This window comes from Amblyomma americanum, chromosome 2, assembly GCF_052857255.1.
Source record: "Amblyomma americanum isolate KBUSLIRL-KWMA chromosome 2, ASM5285725v1, whole genome shotgun sequence".
In the NCBI taxonomy this organism is placed as follows: Eukaryota; Metazoa; Arthropoda; class Arachnida; order Ixodida; family Ixodidae; genus Amblyomma; species Amblyomma americanum.
In genome coordinates this window covers 64,500,909-64,520,087 of record NC_135498.1, presented here as the reverse complement: position 1 = coordinate 64,520,087, position 19,179 = coordinate 64,500,909, and the positions used below count along the sequence as shown (strand labels likewise).

General features: G+C 44.0%; 1 protein-coding gene across 3 annotated transcripts in view; it reads right to left on the bottom strand.

The window, feature by feature from the left end:
- The window catches only part of LOC144118638 (uncharacterized), a 38,315-nt gene extending 22,669 nt beyond the window's left edge, over positions 1-15,646 (bottom strand). For all 3 annotated transcript variants that reach the window (XM_077651516.1, XM_077651514.1, XM_077651515.1), the window contains exon 1: positions 15,275-15,646. In XM_077651516.1, coding sequence (XP_077507642.1) covers positions 15,275-15,368 — 94 coding nt within the window. In that variant the 5' untranslated portion in view covers positions 15,369-15,646. The remainder of the gene's footprint in view (positions 1-15,274) is intronic.
- Positions 15,647-19,179: the final 3,533 nt, after the last annotated feature.

Here is a 19,179-nt window from a genome sequence, read left to right as displayed (position 1 = left end):
CACGTAATTTAAATAAGTGGTGATTGCCTTTCTGCTTGAAGTTAACATAAACGAAAGGACGACAGAAAAGGAATTGTTTTCACTGTTCCCGGAAACGTGATTTCGAGCAGTAGGTTTTTCTACGGCAGCTAAAAGTGTCCTTCAAATATTCTTGAAAGGACTGCCCGTTTGTGAAAATTCCATTATACTTGAGACAAATTAATTTCATATTTACGAAAGTTCGCTTTTGAAACATTAACAAGATGCTAAAACCGCATACATATTTTTTTTCGTGTTTTAAAAGTGCTCGAAATATGTTCTAAGTGACGTATACATGGAATGAATTAATTTCATATTTACGAAAGTACACATTTAATACATTGATAAGATGCTAAAACCGCATAAATATTTTTTTCACGTGTTTGAAATGTGCTCGTAACATGCTTTAAGTGACGTATATAAATATATCGAGAAAATGCTAAAACGGAATTCATATTTTTTCACTCGCTTGAAACGTGCTCGAAACATGCTTTAAGTGACGCATGCTTCGAATGAATAAATGTCTTATTTACGAAAGTAGAGTTTTAATATACTGACAAAATGCTAAAACAGCATTTATATTTTTTCACGCGTTTGAAATGTGCCCAAACACACCTTAAGTGCCATAAACTTCGAATTATTTAATTTAATATTTGCAAAAAGTACACTTTTAATACATTGAAATGATGGTAAAACCGCATACATATTTTTTCACGTGATTGAAACGTGCTCGAAACATTCTTTATTTGACGTGTACTTCAGGAGAATTAATTTCATATTTAAGAAAGTAGAGTTTTAATGTATCGGACAAAATGATAAAACCGCATTCATAACTTTTCACCTGTTTGAAACGCGCTCGAAACATGCTTTAAGCGACGTATACTTCGGATGAATTACTTTCATATTTACGAAAGTAGAGATTTAATATATTGACATAATGCGAAAACCGCGTTAATATTTTTTCACGTGTTTGAAACGTGCTCGAACACGCTTTAGGCGCCGTATACTTCGAACGCATCAATTTAATATTTGCGACAGTAGACGTTTAACACATTGACAAGGTGCTAAAACCGCATTCATATTTTTTCACGTATTTGAAACGCGCTCGAAGCATGCTTTAAGTGACGTCTTTTTGGTAAATTTGAAGAAGAATATACTTCAAATACCAAGCATAAAATTTCAGTTTTTTTTTTGCTGCTGCTGCTTTGCTGTTCACACGTTGACTGGAGTACCACCTTTAGCAGGCTGCGAGGTCGTTCGAAACTGCGGCTTAGCCCGCGAGGGGCGCAGAGGGGTTTGCGGAGCTTCTCCCAAGCGAACACCCCTAAAGAAAGCCGGGGGCCGCTTGTGCCCTTCTTTACCGGTGGGTGTCCGGCGGTGGGTTTCGAACCAATCACCTCCCGCAGCCGTGACGGGCAAAATAAGTTTAAAATACATTGTATATCTCCCGAAGTATATTCCAAACGTATTAGCTATTGCTAAGAGAAAAACTCACTTGTATATATATATATATATATATATATATATATATATATATATATATATATATATATATATATATATATATATATATATATATATATATATATATATATATATATATATATATATATATATATATATATATATATATATATATATATATACAAGTGAGCTCACTTGTGTATACTCACTTGTATATATATATATATATATATATATATATATATATATATATATATACAAGTGAGCTTTTCTCTCAGCGATAGCTAATACGTTTGGAATATACTTCGGGAGATATACAATGTATTTTAAACTTATTTTGCCCGTCACGGCTGCGGGAGGTGATTGGTGATATATATATATATATATATATATATATATATATATATATATATATATATATATATATATATATATATATATATATATATATATATATACTACTTAAAATAATAGAGAGCGCAGTGTAAAACATTTTATTTTACTCGACGTTTCGATCGGAGGACCGATCTTTTTCAAGAGTGTATATATATGTACATAAATTCTTGTAACAGGATTACACATCCCGAACGCACTTCACTGTTAAGCACAACGCAACGCGTTCACTCGGTATCGCTCCTAACACGTTTGGACCAAAGACCCTTTTTGGCATTTACGTTTTGTGCCAGCCTGGCACGCAGAGTTAATATTTCCGTCACGTTTCTGTGGAATTTCTATCAATCCTACATCGCAGAGACGGCTTTTTGACCGAACGAGCTGTATACATTATTGCATAAAACAAATACCAGGAGCAGACACCTCCCCTCACTGCTTCCGGCGCGCCATTTCCTTATGCAGCATAATTCACGAACCTGTATGGGGCGAAAGTTTTCCCGACTTTGGTATCAAAATTGTGACGCTGCCATTAATGGTACAGCTTTCGCTACACATAGCATGCATCTGCTAGTCAAGTTCGAGGCTAGCTGGAGACAGGGATTTAAAGTAACTCCCAATAAACTCACGATGTACCTCTAATTGTATGCCCTCCGAAGATTCGTATCAAAATTGTGACGCAACCGTTCGTCATACAGCGTTCCAGGTGGTCTCAACCACTTTCTAGTTGAACAAAACATGCGTCTACTAGTGAAGCTGCAGGCTAGACCGCGACGGAGATTCTAACCGAAGACATATGTACCTTTAAAGGTTTGCCTTTCCCTCAATTTATTTGCACAATTGAGACCCACCCGTTCGTAGTACAGCGTTCCGGGATGTGTCATGCGATTTCTCGCTGCACGTACATAGCCCACAGCTGCCAGTCAAGTTGCAGGCTAAGTAGCGACAGGGGTTGCAACCGATCGAAACACAGCCGCCGCAGTCGGCTTCGAACATTATAAACTTACGATGAGACAGACATTCATGTTTTCGCCTTCACTGCGCGTAATTAGTCTTAATTGCCCTCTGCATATTTAGAGTGACCCGTGCACACAAAAAACTGAATAACTCGGCGGCGGCTTTAGCAAAACACGCGTTCGGCTGTCATCGAAGAGAACGCGTGCCGCTCTCGGCAGACATCAACTTAACACAATCTGGAACAGTGCGGAAGCAGTAGCGCATGGCTGCGATCATTCGAGATAAGTTTGGTCGCGTCTCGCGTGAGAAACAAAAAGATAAGCCGGCTGCCGGTGGCGTTGAGCGCGAGCAAACAAGCAGTGCAAATATTCGTGCCGACATATAGGAATTGGATAGCTTGGTAATATAACCCGTATAACTGGTGATTGATGGCGCCAATACGGTATTTTTTTTACTATCCTTCGGGAAAGTCTCTCTGGTCCTTTGGTTGACTGAAATCTGAGGTTACTCTAATTCACTTGGTGATGATACTAGTAAACACCTTGTAAACAATAGGCGCTCATCTGTGTCGTGTCGTCGTTCTCGTGCCTTGTGTTCATCTTTTTTAGCGCTAAACTATTTCAAAGAAATGTCTATTCAACTAGCCCAGCACGATATTTTACTAAAGTTTCACTAATGCAACACACCATAAGCTTATCGTTGTTTAATTTTAGAGCGAGAGCCCTACTTCACGACCAAAGATGCAAAAGCAGGATCATGGCTGAAAGCTCGACCTTAACCTTGAATAGATAAATAAAAAAAAAATGAAATATTGCCGCAGCTGCCATCCGGACCAGTGGCGGCGCGAACAGATCAGCGTCACTGGCAACTGCACGAGAGCATTATGCTATCACCACAGCCGATCACGCTGCCTGTTGAACAGCAACACACACTCGTGCTGTGTCTTATCAACATGTATCTTCGGCGAAAAACAGATCAGATCAGCTTAACCTCGATCAGAGCTTAACCTGAGTCTAATATCGTCGCCAGATGTGCCGACGACCTAAAAAAGCAAAACCGTGAACCAAGTTTTCAAAACCATGTTTAGAAGTCCTTCGCGTCTTCTTACTTGTGAACTAAGATAATTCCAGCGTTCTGCTAAAATTCTTTTACTGTCGAGGTTACAAGACACTGCGCATAAAGGGCGGCAAGTAGTTCAGGCACAATGTCCCCTATGCCCTTGAACAAGCCTCCTGCACTAACCTGATCCTCACTTGCCTCTGTCTCTTAGCATTGCGTCTAAAACTATCGTCACTTCCTCTTTAGCTACCTCCGGAATATCCAATTCCTCCCCCAGCACTGGTTTCATGATTATCACCCCGAATCTTCAAGCTGCTGTAGAGATCTGTACAGAATTCTCTTGCTACATTATCTTATAGAAATTGATGACATTGCTCTTCTTGTCTCAGAAGCCGGGAAAATAATTTTTTTTTGGCAATGACTAAGTTTTTCTTGCACGGTTTATTTTTAGTCTACTTGAATCATTAGTGATTTTAGGTAGATGTTGTTACGAAGCGTAAGGTTAAGTGATGGTTTGGTTTAGTTTACGGGGTTTAACGTCCCAAAGCGACTCAGGCTATGAGAAACGCCGTAGTGAAGGGCTCCAGAAATTTCGACAGCCTGAGGTTCTTTAACGTGCACTGACATCGCACAGTACTAAGGTTAAATGAAAAGGCGACGGAGGGATGGCGCGACAGGAAGAGCGGGTAATAAAAGCTTTTCCTCGAGAGGCTTAAATAAACACGGTGCTGCTTTGGGATTTATAGCACGCCTTACGTAACAAAAATTAGAACAATAGATATGCTGTTTATGTATTTCCGTTCAGGCAGAAGAATTTCATGCGAATTTCCTACCAAGGTCAGGCCGCAATGGGTCGAACCCAGGAGAAGTTGGTGCTAATTGACAAAATGATGTAATTAGTTGATGTGGCAGTGTTTAATGTATGCATATTGTCACGAAGTCGTGACTGCAATCCGGGGAGCATAAAATGGCGTATAAACAAAACTCTTTATTTGGGTTGACTTGCGCTCAAAATGAACTGAATGACTTGGCGGCGGCATAGCAACAAGCGTGCTCGGCGGTCATCGAACAGAATGCCTGCCGCTGTCGGCCGTGCTGAATATAAAGCACATAGCGAACTTTCGAGATAAAGTGTACAAAGTTACTAGAACATTCTGGAACAACGCAGAGTCAGTTCTGCCTGGATGCGATCAATCGAGATAAATCTGATCGCGTCTTGCATCGCAAACATAGCGATAAAGCGGCGCACCGGCTGCTTTGAAGGATGAACAAACATACACTGCAAATATTCGTGGCAATATTTTTGGTTTCAATGAAGCAGAGTTCAGTGAGCTTAGATTTTTTCATAGCAGTACGTATCTACCTTGCAAGTTGCTTGAGGTCAGTAATGCTACGATGTGCCTGTGAGGACCTTTGAAGGGCTTTTAGCTCATGCACTTTTCATTGCAGTAGACGAAGCGTTCTGTTGGGCACAAATCACTTCTTCTAATGTAGATTGACTTGGCTCTGTTTTCTGCATGCGAACGATTTAGAATTGTTGTCTTTATTGCGACTACAAAAGCCAAATCTATCTCTATTTTTCGATCTCACGAATATTATTCGGTGCTGGTGAAATGTTTAGGGGAATCCGCCAAGGTGGAGAACATTTGTAATAAGAGACTACTAGATACCAATGAGTAATTACTACGTTATAATTTTTCGGAGTTGGTCAAATGTTTAAAGGAATCCTCTAGGTGGAGTAGATTTGTAATAAGCGAGTAATTATTCACTGACATCCACACGAGCGAAGCCATACAGCTACAAAGGAAAGCTGTACAGTCTTCTCAGAAACTTCGCAGTTAAAGAAAAATTCAGGCTGGTCCGGGGATCGAACACGGGACCATCGCTTCACTGGAGCAGTCGCCCTAATGGCTGAGCTAACCGGGACGGCAAGCTTATGGTAGGGCGAGAAAGAATTGATCAACTCCAAGAGAGAGCAGTGTTGGTCATATGTTTAGGGGAATCCCCCATGGTGGAGTAAATTTGAAATAAGAGAGTAATTACACATTGGCATCCACCCGAGCGCAGTTTTAAGGCTACAGGGGAGAGCTCTACAGGTTTCTCAGAAACTTCCTAGTTTAAGAGAAATTTTTCCCGGTCAGGGGTTCGAAACCTGGACCACCGCTTCACTGGAGCAGTCGCTCTACCAGCTGAGCTAACGGGGCGGCAAGCTTATGGCAGGGCGAGACAGAATTGATTATTAATTCGAAGTGGTGGTCAAATGTTTAGGGTGTAGCGCCACCTTGTAGCGGTCGTAGCGGCACGCGCGAAGATAACGAAGAACCTTGAAGCGTGAGCCGATCAGAACGTTGGAGGTGTCTTGCTGGCACGGTAGCCTACTCTACACTCTGTAACTCTCTCAAATAAATGTGGCCGCACCACATCTGGACCGTTTGTGCGCCACATAGTTGGTGACATAGGACAACCCGAGCGCCCTCACAACCGGAGCACCGCAGATGTACCTTCGAGTTCCTACCTCGTTATGGTCCTACCGCAAGATGAGTGGCGCCCGATGCCGCCCCAGGACCCGTTCCGAGTACAACTGTGGCCATTCCGCCAGCAAAGCCCCATTGCTTGTTTTGCGCAAGTGGAGGCCTAGCTATACGTAAATGGCGTGTAGTCCAAGATTTAAAGGTTTCCTCCTCGTTAAGTGGAAGTTTCCCGCCAACATCTTTGACCAGCTTGACCTTCCGTCGCCGGACGACCACCTGTTCGATGGATTGAAAGAAGCTTTTTTCCGTTCTTACGGCGCTCCACTCCACCACTCCGCTCTCTGCAATCCGCCTCATAGTGGGGCACCGGAAGCCAGTACAGCCGAAAGCACTCGTCCGACAGCGGCTCCAGCTCAGTCTTGCTCGAACACTCCAGCGAGGACTCTCGCGCTATTACCGGATGAGATACCAATCGCCGAGCGCCCTTTCTCTTCGACTGGTACTTCGACCTGTATATCTCTATCGCATTCCACACATAATTCGTTGGCAACTCCATCCCTGCCTCCGGCGCGGCCCACTCTGCCTCCTCTCGCCAGCCACACGCACACTCAACACTGCCCAGTTGCACCGCACAATCCGCTTGAATCGCGCCACGCCGCTTGCTGTACATCTGACGCCGTAAGCCATACCTGTCACCGTGACAGCCGACACAACCACTGAAGCTTCTGTTTTCCGCGCGACATCGAGACACCACCCTGCTTCTTATTCACTGCAGCCGGTGGCTTCTGCACCGTCCCTCACGGCCATCTGTGACCATGCGGTCCCCTACTCCTTTTTCGCCTCTCCCGACTATGCAGCCGTTAGCTCAGAGTTCCCTCTCTTCACTGCAGCTGGCACTCATAAGTCGCCTACCCCGGCTCCGTCTCCGCGCCTTGCAGCAGTTCAGTGTATCATAACCCGTGAGAGTAGCAGCCAGCTAATACGTACGTTCAGGCCCCGCTGCCCTCCTCGCCACCGTGTACCAACCACTTCCTCGCATGGATGCCGCACTTCCCTCCTCTGGCTTACAGCCTCCTCCAAATACGGGACTGCATCAAACCCATCACCCGCCGGAGCAGTCGCTCTACCAGCTGAGCTAACCGGGACGGCAAGGTTATGGTAGGGCGAGACAGAATTGATCAACAACTTAAGAGGGAGCAGTTTTAGTCAAATGGTTAGGGGAATCCCCAAAGGTGGAGTAGGTTTGCATTAAGATAAGTAATTATGGTAAAAAACGCAGCCCATTGGTTTTCTAAGGCAGTCTTAACTACTCACTGCAAGCGAAGGGCCAACTTTAAACGCAATGTAATGCGAGGCATCAGAAGACTAGGCCATTCCAGTCAATATTCTCGTAACAGTATCATAGAATATTCTACAGTGCTTGGTTTAAACCTTTTTCTACCTTTTCCTGTTGTTGGTTTCATAAGCACGAAATCATTACTGCGTAATTCAAAGGTGAAATGCATCTATTGACAATCTAGGTGAGGCCATAGCATTGCGGACCACGCTTCGGCGTTAGAAATTTTCTCAAACGCTTTGTTGAGAAAGTGTGGATTTTATGGGGGTCATTTGCGGGCATATCAGTGGCATGTGCTATACATATAATGCACTTGCGAATTTTCGCTACCTGACTTTGAAGAAAGTTTGAATGTTAAAACCTGCTGTGCATTATTGTCGTGCAGGAATCGGGCAAACGGACACGATCACATTCGCTCAGTTCGAACGCTCCAGCCGATCTCAATCTAATACCGAACGCCCAGCACACGCACATCGTCTTAGTTACATTGTCCAGTCCGAAGCCAGATGGAACCACCACAACAAAGAGGCGAAGCACTATGCTTGGCAAATTATTGGCATTGTTTCGGTTGAAGCTAATCTTTGCTGCTGCAATTTCCTGGCTATGTTCCCATGTCGCAAAAAATTGTCGGAAGTAGACACCGCCAAGCAATACAGAATAAAAATTGCATGATTGCACTTAAGTATGCTCAAGAGCCGAAATGCGAAAGCCTTTCCCTTACCTCTCATTCTCCCTCAATTTCATTTTTTAATAATTTACATTTAAGTATTTAAAATTTCATTTTCTTAGCTTTATCATCTTTATTTTCATTTTGTTTTATTTTAGTTTTGTATTTTGCTTTAATTTTATCTTCTATACTATGCAAGCCTTCAAGAAAAACTTCTTCAAACACACCATTAAATTTCAATAATTGAATTTAATTAATGAATTAACTACAATTCATCAAACCGTCTTTTCCCATTTCAACAACTACTCACGCACTGCCTAAGACAATCAAGCTTCTGAACATTTATCCCCGCAGAACGACATAATCGTGCGGACAAAATTTGCTGACACTTTTTTCTGACGCGACATAGCCATATAATTCTTTGGCATTAAAACGCAGAAAGTGGGAAGGCAAATCCTACCCTCTGTGGCCCTTAAGAAAGTGTGCTAACACCGACATCATTTTCCTCTTTTGCTTCATAAGTCGAGAGTGACTCTTAGATGTTATTTGCATGGGATTGGAGCCATCTGGAAAACTACTTCTCTTAATTTACACGGTGCGTTTCTTTGCCTCTTCAAAGCGACATTGTTTTTACTGTGCATTCCTGGGCCCAAAGGTGCACATGAAGAAAGAATGGATGCATCAGGTAGCATGTACTCTACGTTCTGATGTAATTCGAACGTAAAACTTTGCTATGTTATTTAAAGCTAAAGAAAACGCTACTTCTGTTTTAACCGCAACGTCTTACGCCTCTGCAGATTTTGAACAAATCATAGTCTGGAATCACTATGTGGCTAATAAGCGAAAGATAACAAAGCGAATTCAACATTCCTCTTAAATAACAGTAGTTGTGACCAACAGTGCGGCTACAGAATTCAAGTGGTTCCACGCTGAAGGGTCGAAGAGGTGGCGTAGTGTAACTATCGTTACAAAACATCACTGCCGTACTTAGACCATTTTATGGGAGATCTTCCGCTAAAGTTGGCTTAAAGAAACAGCAATGGCTGATTTGGGGGCGTATAAAAATCAAACTAGGCAGAGTTTGAATTCTTATGGTGGCGAAGAAGGAGATGTTTGGCAAAAATACGAAATGCCTGCCACGTGAGTCTTCTAGAAAAGGCTGCCAGGCTTGTTATTTTGCCGTGCATTCAAATCAGTACATGAAAGGTTCGGCACTGTACAGTATTGTGCTTTTTTTTCGGACGCTGCTTGCACGTGCAACATTCTCCAGGTTATCACTAATCACCAACGAGGAATGTGAACCAACATGTACAAATTGCAACCACAGAGAACCCGCCACTCAAGTGTACATCCTTTAGGGTTGAGAAAGTAACCCGCCCTTATGGGCCCTCTCGCAAGCTGCCTCTGCTGATAGCCGGGACCAACTCCTCACCCAGCCAGACAAGACCTCTCAACTTGCACTCATTTCGGGGCCCCAGGATGTCGTCCCCACCTGGGGGCCAGACAGGACCCGCCTGCCCTTATTCCCGACACCTGTGGCAAATAAAGTTGTCTGTCTCTCTCTCTTCAATTTACTCCTTCGGCCCATCCCTACTTTTGCGCACATAGCCTGACCACTTAAGACATGTACTGAAAATGGGATATAGTATCCAATCCAAAGGGTAAAATGTCTGACGAGAGTGCTGAACAGAGCCTTCTAACTTCAGCGTTCTAATTTAAAGTCGAGTAACAAACGGAGAGCTATGTTCAACATTATTTTTGAATCATCACAAGGGAGTCCTTGCAAAGGTTTCTGAGGGAGGAAGTCAATTTTAGTGGAGCGAATCATTTAAGTTCTACCTGTACGTAACATGACCTGAATTAGTGAAACCAGTGGGTAAGGCACCTCAGCTCATTGTACGTACAAGCACAAGATGACATCGTAAATTTTGGGGACGTTTCTGCCTATTGCAGTGTAAAACTTTCGTTCCTTTTCCTGCTCGATGTTCACGATTGAAAAATTCTTCACACTGATTAGAGATAAGGAACAGATTGCTTCAGTAAAATGCGTAGTACCAACACCCACAGATGAAGGCTCTAGTGTGTTTTGAAGGCACTCCCTATACAGCTGTATGCGTTCATGTCTTCAAGGACGCACCCGATTACGGCTTTATGGATTTGCAATGACGTATGTTGATTTCGTATCTATTCCACTCCAGCAATCTTACTGAAATCTATGTAGGAGCATGTTTGTTCCGAAGTCTTTGTGCAAAGCGCAAGGCTATAGCATACGCTCAACGAAAGAAGTACAGCGAGCTAGTGCGACGTTAGGCAACAGGTGTCGATTAATCATCTACCAGCTGCCCGTTTTTCTGGGAATGTGCTCCCGCTGACGTTCAAGCATACACGATAGGCATATTTGCGCGCGCGCACGCACCCACGCACGCACGCACACACACGCACACGCGCACGCATGCACACACACGCTCGCACGCACGAACGCTCAAACATACGTCTTTAGGCTCGTTACTGTTATTGCTTCAGCAATTTGATAATGCTCTTGTCTCGTTACTGAAACCGAAGTTGCAGAATGGATCGCGTCACGACCATTTCTGTATTCAATTTACTCAACTGGGGTGAGACAGGTAGGCGCGTTTCTTTTAAATTCCTCCAGAACACATTCCTCCAGAAGTTTGACTAAATTAAACTGGTTCGTGGTGCTTACACGCCTGATGACTTACCACATTCTGTAAGCGATTACTATGGAACCGGCGGACAGTTTTCGAAATTAAAGTTTTCCTTAGCTAGATAAGTGAACTTCGTAAAAAAAAAACTTGGCAGTAGTTTAGCTCTGGTTAAGCCTGGAGTAACGCGATAGCTACAGCTGGCCGAGTGGAACTTGCTCATTTGAATTGCAAAGTCAGTGTTTCGCCGCTCCGTTTCGCTGGGCGTTCTTTCTTCATCTTCGTCCCACTTGACACGGCTCATGCGCACAGCTGTGGCAGCTCGGTTTCGCCGGTTCTAGTCCGCACCACGTAGCTGGTCACGTGACCAACCTCGTGACGATCCACATGATCAGCCACGGCTCCGCGCCGCTGGCAGCTGCTCCGCGCCACGTGACCAACCACGTGACAGCGTGGCGGCGCCACCACCGCCACGGCGCCACCTTGCTGAAGGCTCGAAATGCTACCGTAATGTAGCAATAGTTACAAAATACCAACTTCAATAATGCAGTATACTTCCAAATGATGTTCTCAGATTCACTTGGCACAGGCTTGATGTCAAAGACTATAATTACTCTACCAACTAAGTGAAAAAGACTCTTCTCTAAGCTGCTGTCCTATAACTTAATCAGCTCATCCAAGAGAAGCATGGAACAAGCTTTATTTATTCTCTCACACAAGTCTAATATTCTCGTGTTATGGACATCTTCGACGATAGCAGTTTTCCTCTTCATTATAGCACAGTTTTGCAAGGGGAACTCTTTCTCGAAACGCTGTTAGCCATTTTTCGGAAAAATTTAAATGTTAGCCTGTTCACCAAAGTTAGAACTTAAGTCATATATAAGGATTACACATAAGCAATTAACAATGTACGACTTCATAGAATAATGGTAGAATTAGCTCATTAAAACATGCATGCTAATACAATTCAGAGGAGAAAATTCTTTGCAAATCGCTCTAAATAAGTCATTGTGAAAACAAAAACTTTAAGGTGGTCCTCGGTAGATCTTTTGAATGTGTTAGCAGCCAGATGATCATTATATTCGAGATTTACAGGCTATAATGTTCATTATAACCAAGGAGGTTAAATTAATTTTGTTACAGCCGCGATCAACACATTAAGTTCGTCACGTCCGAGGCACAGACAAGAGAGTTCGTTTTATCCGAGGTGGCATATCTAGGTTCGGTATGCCCGAGTTAAACAAACTGAAGATCGTTGCATCCGATGTTGCATACACTCTTAATCTTGTTGCCTTTATTAAAGGCAGACATTTGCAAAATTTGCACGCTCCTACTTAACAGGTTAAGCATAACATTTAGATATAGTAACCTCTACATTATAGGTCACCGTTCTTCTCTAGGTCACATAGCGGCTTTTAGCACAGAGGTTAACCTGCAACCTCCAAGAGTGTAACCTTTATTGAAAGCACACATTTGAAAATTTTGTGTACGTCTACTTAAATATATCTGAAAGCCTTCTAAATTAGATGTTTACGCAGCATTCTGGTAGTAAGTCTAAAACTAACCGTTAAATAAATGCAGCACACCACAGCACCATGGGATCCGAGCCAACAACTTCCGCATGTCTGGTGGAAAACAATGTACTGAGGTTATCACATTGGACAAGCAAAGGATGTATACATTCATGTACCATCTGCGGCGAACTGTATTTTAGTTTCATTCTGTCTAATAAATACGATTTATGTCCTCAAATTAAAGGAAGACAGAGTTAAGTTGCCATGCTTTTTTTGGCCTAGTGGTCTATAATCTCCGCGTGTGTACGCCAGCCTATGGGCTACGGATGCAATGGTGAACTTATTCGCAGAAGCATGGCACTTGCCATTGCATAGGTTCTCAAACTTTTTCCCAGATGCGAAACAAATTATTGGAGAGGAAAAAAAAAAAAGAAGCACTTCATTGAAAATCGAAAATATAAGTTCATTACATAGACTCCGGGTAACCGAAAAGTATTTTCTAAAAAAGAATTAAATGGGCACTTCTAAATCTCGTGTGCCCAAACCATCTTGGGTAATCGCAATGATCAGAAAAATTTTTAAGAGCCCCAAAAAGCACCTAAATCGGTTTTAAAATGAAACCCCGTGTAATTTGTCCTTGAGGCCTCAGAAGTTTCTGAACCGGAAAGTGAAAATGCAGAGGGGTAGCTGTGGTTTTTCAAGTAGTAGATCCACAGGGATATGATGACGTCACGCTCAGTGCGTTTGCTGCTCAAAAAGATGACTTCTGCTTCGGCCTCTATACATTCAAGGCTGCTCTTTTTATGCGTATACATGAGGTGCACCTTGGATTCCTGTGGGTAGCTGCAGGGTCTGTATTTAAAATATTCAAAGGCTCAAATGAGTCAGACTGTTGCACTCATTTAATGTAGCAGTCTGCTATGTTTTCTTGGCAATATGCTTATGCTCTCCTTACTCCTTAATGACAGATGGATATCTTTTCTAGATTTTGGGAAAAATAGGTCCTTTGCTTGTTTTCATTCTCTCGAAGAAAACTTTTTTTGTAATTTCTCCACTTTTGCAAGCGTTTGCAGGGTTCATGCTGGTATTGAGAGCAAAATTTCAAGAGTTTTTCAGGAACTTCAAGGCATTGTCTCAATTTTTTCAAAGACTAATGAGCCGTGCAGCTTATAAAACAGCATTTTCCATACAGAACAAATCCAGAACAGCACAGATCTTTGGATGAGTTGGAGCATTGCAATCTTGTACAAGCGCAAAAAACAGAGACAAAGAACGACTGGACAACACAAGCGCTCGTGTTGTCCAGTACTTCTTCGTCTGTTTTTTGCGCTTGTACAAGATTGCAAAGCACAAATGCAGCCTTTATTGGAAAAGAAATTTCTGAAGATGCTCAAAAAAATTTGATTTAGGCAAAACGCTAAAACGCCCGTGTGCTGTGCGATGTCAGTACACGTTACAGATCCCCAGGAGGTCGAAATTATTCCGGAGCCCTCCACTACGGCATCTCTTTCTTCCTTTCTTCTTTCACTCCGTCATTTACCCCTTCCTATACGGCGCGGTTCAGGTGTCCAACGATATATGAGACAGATACTGCGCCATTTTCTTTTCCCAAAAACCAATTATTATTATTATTGTTAGTCGATGCATTCATGAAGTTCCGCTTTTCTTTCAAACTAAACAGATCTTATCTTGACGCCTCTTCATTGTTCATAACGATGTGTTAGTAGATTATCAAGTTATTCTGTTCCGAAGCTGTATATCGCAGTTCAGTTTGCAAGCTGTTGGTACGTGCGTTTCCCGCCACTCCAGCACATGAGCCAGGAGTGCAATAAAGACGCAATACAGGCTCAATCACACGGAGAGTGCACACGGCTGCGCGTGGCTGCGCGCATGGGGGGCAAAACTGCGACCAAGGCGGCAGCAAACTCATGCAAAGGGGCATATGACACGAAGCACCACGTCGAAAGCTCTAATCTCATGCTCCACTCTGCAGTAATTCATGATCGCGATATATGCAACGACATTCCACACGTGATTGGTTACACAGAGTCGTGTTACCGTTAAGTGTGCTTGACCCTGTACACGAGCAGAAACCACAGACAGCAGATTATTGACCTTTTTTCTCCGCAACGGTAACAAGCAGGGGATACGTGTGCGCAGTATCTGCTACTGTGCTTCGGCGATCTGCATCGGCAGTAACCTTTTGTTTTGCTGCCGTAGACTCTGTTGTTAGGTGAAGGAGAACACTGTTAAAAGTCGATAATATTATTCCAGCATTTTTTCCTGACTGCGTTCGCGGAAACCCGTCAAGGGCGAGGCGGACGTGGCGAGGGTGCGATGCGAGAGACATGAGCCGCAGAGAGCACAAAGATCTTCCATGCCTTGTCAGGCGTGAGCGCCTGACTTCTGTGTCAAAACAGTCTGGTGGCACCCGACATCTTTAGTACAAACAAGACCGCAAAACACCACAATAGTGAAACCATCCTACAAGAAACGTACCTCATAGCAATGCAGTCTTTAGTGACAGAAGCTATGTACGCGCGCAAATGAAATCCAAACACGTAACACATGGACGAGGGATAAGTTTGTCAACTTGACGCGAAAACAAAATGTAGCATAAAACAACTATAATATTTGGATGTCTGGTTTCTGGGAGACAATTTTCGTATACAAAAGGCAGCATAGCCAGGGCAATAATTTGGAATACAACTGCTGCATACAGAAACATCACTTACCGAGATTGGCCATCCTGCTCTGGTAGCCGGGGCTATGATCACAGTAGTCGCATCGAATACGCTCCTCGGCCATGTCGAGGGGACACACCACCATGTATGAGTTTTAGTCGCATTACTGCTCATGGCAGCGGCCGCGTAAAATACCGGAAATGCCGTTGTGCCTCACGGACATCGCGAACGCACAATCCCCAACGTGAGCAACACGTGCGCAACGCTTGGTCACTGGGGTGACACTTCGAACGAACCAATAGGGAACGGAGGCGGCAGTTTTCTCCGCGAGGGTAGCGCTGGGTTCTCCCCTAGTGGAGAGACGCGAACCCACGCTTCCGACGGCGGAACCGGGGCTTCGCGTCCTCCTCACCGAATTATCCAACCTGTACCTCTTTTGTAGCGATAGCATTTCTAGCCTTCAGCGTGGCGGCGCGCAACCCTGTGGCGGTGCCGCCACCCTGTGGCTGCGCCGGCACGCTGTCACTTGGTTGGTCACGTGGTGCGGAGCAGCTGCCGGCGGCGCGGCGCCGTGGCTGATCGCGTGGTTCGCCTCTTCGTTAGTCACGTGACCAAGTTCCACTCAGCCCGCTGTAGCTATCGCGTCACTCCAGGTTTAACCAGAGCTAAACCACCGCCAATTTTTCTTAAGCTTTAACGAATAGGGCTCAAACTCTATCAGCTATAAGAGGGCTTCGCTTGAGGTATGCAGTAGAAATATACCTTCTAATGGCAGCTGTGACCTTTGGGACCAACTATGTAAACTTTAAAGCTTGCTAAAGAGTGAGAACCAAAATGTACATCCATGTAGACCGATGAAGGTCTACATGCTACGCAAATTAGAGGTAGGTTCCTTATATCCGAGGTTAACACACGAAAGGTCGTTATTCCGGGGGGCATGCTAAGGGTCGTTATATCCGAGGCCCTATACATAGTTCGTATAGGTAGTATACTAAGCTCATTTTTAGCACAGTGGGCAGTTTGCCACCTACCAACCAAGCTGTCGCTTCGCAGTAGAGAAATGTGCAGGTATGCCTGCTCCACTGCACGCTGGTCGATACCTGGGACTGAGAGAAAGAACGACCCCTGGTCTAACGTTCTGTGGTATCACTAGTATGTGATAGCATCGGCTCTTACCAATGGGCGCTTATTTTACGTGTATGTGTGAGTTATAAACAGTCAAAAAAAGAGCTTTCAAACAGGTACCATTTGAATGTTAGGAATTGTCATGATGGACAACACAAATAGTTGAAGGTGCAGAAGCCCTTTTGTAATCTCTACTTACCGCATCATTGTTTCTGTGCTTGGGCAGGATTGCCTCTGAAATCAATTTCGACTTTAGTTCCGCGAAAACGCTTCATCGGATGCCTCATTTCGGCCTTATAAAGCGAAAGCTCTTTCTTGCAGGCTATCTGTGGGCATTGCGGCGATCCTGTACCAGACATCACTTCTGAAACGGAATTTTCATATCGACAGTAGTAGTATGTTTTTATCGAAGCATCCCAATAGATTCGCTATAATAGCGCTTGCACAAGATAGTAGTTATAAAGAACTGGATTGTGCATCTATTTAGTTGTGGTAATGCTTTTTATTTTTATTTTTTGCCGCACTTAAAGTGCATGTGTGCGCTGTCTGAACTCCGCGGTATACGCATCGTTGATTACGGACAGAATAACCAATGTACATGGAGTGATGTCAGCCATAGTGGACACCAGTGGGCACTGCGCGCTAGCGGTCTGTGTAGCAGACTTCAACTTAGTTTAAAGATTTAGGCACTGGTAAGCAGATATCAGTTTATTGCTTTTAATTGGTCCTTTGAGCTGTTCTTCGTTTATGTGCGGCGGGCTGGCTTCTCTCTTTTTGCCGCGCCTGTTCCCTGTGCGGGTTCCCGCGCAAATGTCAGAGCAGTCGCTGGTCGACAGCTTCGGATTTTTCCACTCCTAGAAAACACTCTGTCACATACCGACTGTTGCGAGGTGGAGATCCGTAGAGCAATGTCCTAGACGTGGGATATTCCAGCTGCTTCCCTCGCAAAGGTCAGATGGTATCGTGCGCATGTGCCAGTATGGCAAAATACTTTCGCCGATCGTACATTTTAATCCATCACTGTGGCTTACATTATCTTATGCTCAATAATAAACGCACTAAATTTTTTTTCTCTGTAAAAATTCAGCTTGGCAGTTGGAAAAACCATTTGTCATTTTGTACTTGTTTATCACTTTCATGAAAGCCGAAAAATATTGTGTTCACCGTGTGGTATTTTACTTGCTCAGTCATTGTTTTTATGTTTTCGCAGTGCTGTGTGGAGTGTTCCATAGTTTATAAAAACTAAGAAGAATATGATATACATACAATGAATGGTATGCTCTGTCTATTGGCGGCTTTTTCTGTAGCTGTCGTCGCACTGAAAATGAGTTTATCAGCGCGCAAGAGTCAAAAGTTGAACGCAGTCTGAAAAAAAAAACATATCGCTTTAAAGTGCGCTATCGTATACAGGGGCCATTACCTGCATTTAAGCGTTATATGTATGTGTGTCTGCTTGTCTGAAGCCGGATTTGTGGCAGGCTAATCACCGGATGGTGGGAAGCCTGCACGCGGAGCAGCCCATTAAATCGTGAGAGGCTGCTCGGGAGGAGCAACCTGGGTCACAACTCATCCCAAGCATGCAGCCCAAGTACCACCGATGGTAACACCTGCCCTGTGCCGCTGCGCCACTGCTCACCTGCCCACCGCGTGGATTCTTTGCCAAGCTGTAGCCAGTGCCAACCAGGCGAGAATCTGGGGAGCTTAATTAGGTGGCACCGCCCCCGAGCGCACCAAGCTACACGGAATGAGGAGCAGCGGTTAGGAGGCGAACGTGATTATAATGAACATTAGCTAAACGGAAAAAGCGGGGGATTATTAGGTGATAGCTTGGTACCACCGAGTAGACCGTAGCTCCAATCGACAATTGACGTCATGTTAGCGCACATATCCGCATATGGCGTAATTACCCAAATCGAATGTCATTTTAAGTTTCGAATTTCTGTAGAGTGGCAGTTATGAAGCAGGCCTGCTTTAAGCGAGCAGAAAGCCACACAGGCTATTTTACTATCGTCACTGGCACCGAGTGTGACCGGAAACTGAGCTGCATGAATTGAGATTTTGGAACAAAACTTTCAATGGCACAGGGAAAAAATGAAGTAAATGCTGTCCTCGCATTATGTGGGTTAATTTATAAAATTTCCGAATGGTCCGAAGAATAATACTTGCTATTGATCAGCGCTTGCTCGTTCCAAAAACCGCGCGCTCGTCACCACTTCAGCTTTGGCAGATATTGGGTTAGATTTCTTTAAATAGCTGCCCCACTGGATGTTACGCTCATGTGTACGCAGGCAGGCTTGTTCTTAGAAAAAAAATACTCGCTGCTTATGCGTTTTTTGGTTTCGTGAGTCACATTATAGTGGCTGATTGCTTTATGCCATCGCCTAATTCGTGCGAACAGCAGCAGTAAGTAATTGTCCAGTAACGAGCATCATTTTGTTCACGTCCTCACCCTTCACATGAACCGAACCTTTTGGCTGCAGCGCAATTTAATGCCTACAAAGTACATACCGCACTCGATTGCGGAGGTGTAATTATGAATGATTTCAAATCCCAACGTGCGTGCCACTATCCCAGAAATACCAAAAAAGTCGCACATCGCGACAGTGGGACTGAAACAATTGGCGTTTACAGACACCTACTCCACGTATGGTGATTCAGAATTTTTTTTTGTCGACGGATCAGGGACGAACCCGTCTGCAGCAGCAGCGGTTATTGTGCTTGGCAGCTCCTTCAGCCACCGCTTTAGGCTCATGCATAGACCATCATCCACGTCCACCGAATTAGCAGGCATACGAGAGGCCATCCGCTACATAGGCGAACAGAGCGCAAAT